This window comes from Antrostomus carolinensis, unplaced genomic scaffold, assembly GCF_000700745.2.
Source record: "Antrostomus carolinensis isolate BGI_N321 unplaced genomic scaffold, ASM70074v2 scaffold10088, whole genome shotgun sequence".
NCBI lineage: Eukaryota > Metazoa > Chordata > Aves > Caprimulgiformes > Caprimulgidae > Antrostomus > Antrostomus carolinensis.
Window position 1 is genome coordinate 1 of NW_010334995.1, and position 2787 is coordinate 2787.

Genomic DNA, 2787 nt, shown 5'->3' on the forward strand with positions numbered 1-2787 from the left:
GTCGGTCCGTGTGTCGGTCTGTCTGTGTGGGGGTGTCTGTCCGTCCGTGTGTCTGTGTGTCCGTCCGTCTGTGTCTGTCTGTGTCCGTCCGTCTGTGTCCGTCTGTCCATCTGTCTGTGTCCGTCTGTGTCCGTGTGACGTCCGTGTGTCCGTCTGTGTGTGTGTCCATCCGTCTGTCCGTCTGTGTCCGTCCGTCCGTGTGTCTGTGTCTGTCCGTCTGTGTCCGTCTGTCTGTGTCCGTCTGTGTCCATCTGTCTGTGTGTGGGTCAGTGTGTCCGTCTGTCTGTCTGTGTGTACTGGTCTGCGAATGAACACAGCGTGGGCGGTACTACTCTGTGCCTAGAGGGAAATGGTACATAAACCCCACCCTTGCGTTACTGCAATGACAGCTGTTCCGCTCCCCTTGTTCAGTGCTGCACCATTTAGAGCAGCTTTCCTCCCTGCATCAGTGTGAAGGTGAAGTGAGTAAGATCTTAGTGACTGTTCATAATCCATTAAAAATAGCACATCGCATATGTCTAAATGTAGATAACTGTATTTTACCTTTCCCAGGTGTTGTTCAAGGCATGATAACAGGAATTCGAGGACTGTGTAATGGTTTGGGACCAGCACTGTATGGCTTTATATTCTATATATTTCACGTTGAACTGAATGAACTCCCCATGCCTGAATCCCCATCAGGAGGTGGTGTGGTCTCACAGTACCATTTACAACAGGTATTCTTTTACTTATTAATTCCAAAAATACATTCGGAAGGGAGCGCGTCCCCAGCAGTTCTTGAGTATGATGCTGTATTACATTTTGTTTTGCTAACTCTAAATGAAGCTGTAAAAACAGGTTCTGAAATTATTCGTGGGGAGAGTTGTTGATCTGTCTGGTTGGTTTTAACGAGGTGTTGTGGTTTAGTTCAACTTTCAGAGATGTAAAGCCAATAGTAATTAGACAATTGATGACCCTTGTAAAGAGAACAGATGGAGGGAAGGATGGACTCACAGTGGCAGCATTGACATTGTATTTACCTTTCACATGTTGCACATTTTTGTTTGGTTGTCCTTTAGTCTTTTAACCAAGCTCTCTGTATTTTTTCAGTTCTTAATAGATATTAGGAACTATTGAGGAAACTCGGCAGTAAGAACTTGCCCTCGAAAAGGAAGCTGGCACACACTGATAGGAACTGTGTGCTCCCTCTCCTAAGTCTTAGGATGTAACATTCTTTCCCCAGGACTCCACCTGGGGACAAATACTGTATTGGCAAGTGTAGCAAGAAAAAAATTCTTCCCACTCTTAAAATGTGTGTCCTTAGCAACTGTAGCCTGCTAACACCTGTCTGAGGTTCGCTAATATTTTGTGGTGTGTTACTGTTGTTGTTTTCAGAATTCTATAATTCCTGGACCCCCCTTCTTATTTGGAGCCTGCTCTGTGCTGTTGGCGCTACTTGTTGCCTTGTTCATTCCTGAACACACAAACCTAACCGTGCGGCCCAGCAACTGGAAGAAGCACTGTGGCAGCCATGGCCATCCCCACAGTCCACAAGCTCCTGGTGAAGCTAAAGAACCATTATTGCAAGATACAAATGTATGACAAAAATCCAAGATGAGCTTTTGGACTCTTTTTTTTCATCAACAGTTTGGGATACACATTCCAGTTCCATCAAAAGTATCTTTTCTTAAGGTAATCTTAAGAACTATCTTTCTGCATGAAACTTGTAGGATTTTTTTTTTTTAAAAGGAAGCTTCTCCAAAGATGTTGCCATTGAGTTAAGAATTTGCTTTCAAAAACAAACTGAGATGTACTTGTCTCTTGCCATGAAATACCGTTACCACTAAACTTTACATTCTAGTTGAGACAAAAAAAGAATGGAGTCAAGGCATGAGCATGTGTCCTTCTGTTTCCTTAAGGTGGTGAGCTTTAATTCTCGTCCTGCTAAGTCTCAATGAGACATTCTAGCATCCATGTGGACCCATTTCATTTTAATGTTGTAAAATCTTGGGTCAGATGATTCAAAGCCTTAATGTAAATGTACTCGAGTAGGGAGAAGGTGAACTGGTATCATTTATTTTAAGAGTCATATGGCAGGTTTGGTTCTTTTTTTTAAGTTTGTACTAATATAAAAATCACACGCTTGCTGAACAGTAAAACTTATTTTTTATGTAAGTGCATTTACTCTTTCTATTTTTGAATAAACGGTAGTACCAAACACTTGTTTAAATATTAAGTGGGTGTTTTGAGCCTACAGATTTTAATACTGGCTCTAAAACTCTGCTTTGCTAAGTACCGTTTATTATACCACTATATTTCTGATGTTTGCATAATCATAAAGGACCTCAAAACTTGAATACACAGACTGAAGTATAAGCTGATAGCCTTGAATCTGTCCGTGTGCTATATCGTGGCCTTTGAGGACTGTCACAATAACCCTTTTGCATTACAGAGCTAATGTTTTAGTCCTAAATTTTCAGGACCCTTAGTACAGAAGAGAGCTTTATACAATTACTGATGTGAATTTCTCTAAAGTGTATATTTTTGTGTCCAGTTGTATTATTTAAGTGTTCCTTTGTATAAATTTGTGTATAAAGTATTGTATAGGTTTAAAATGTTTTCATCTTGTGGTTATTGCTTAATGCTTTTTTACCTTCAAACATTCACCATGGTTGACCAAGAGCAGGAAAAAAAAATATGTAAATATACTGTTAATAAATTTGAATATTTTAATGAATTTTTAAATACTTGTTAATGTTGCTTAAAACCTTAAATTACTAAAAATAGTGCATGTGTGTTATACTTCAG

At 39.9% G+C, this 2787-nt stretch overlaps 1 protein-coding gene across 1 annotated transcript; it reads left to right on the forward strand.

Annotated features, from left to right (window-relative positions):
- Positions 1-556: 556 nt before the first annotated feature.
- Positions 557-1656, forward strand: LOC104529927 (hippocampus abundant transcript 1 protein-like). Its single transcript, XM_010174373.1, has 2 exons — positions 557-716; positions 1375-1656. Exons 1-2 carry the CDS (start codon positions 567-569, stop codon positions 1579-1581), a joined length of 357 nt encoding a protein of 118 aa, XP_010172675.1. The 5' UTR covers positions 557-566; the 3' UTR covers positions 1582-1656.
- Positions 1657-2787: the final 1131 nt, after the last annotated feature.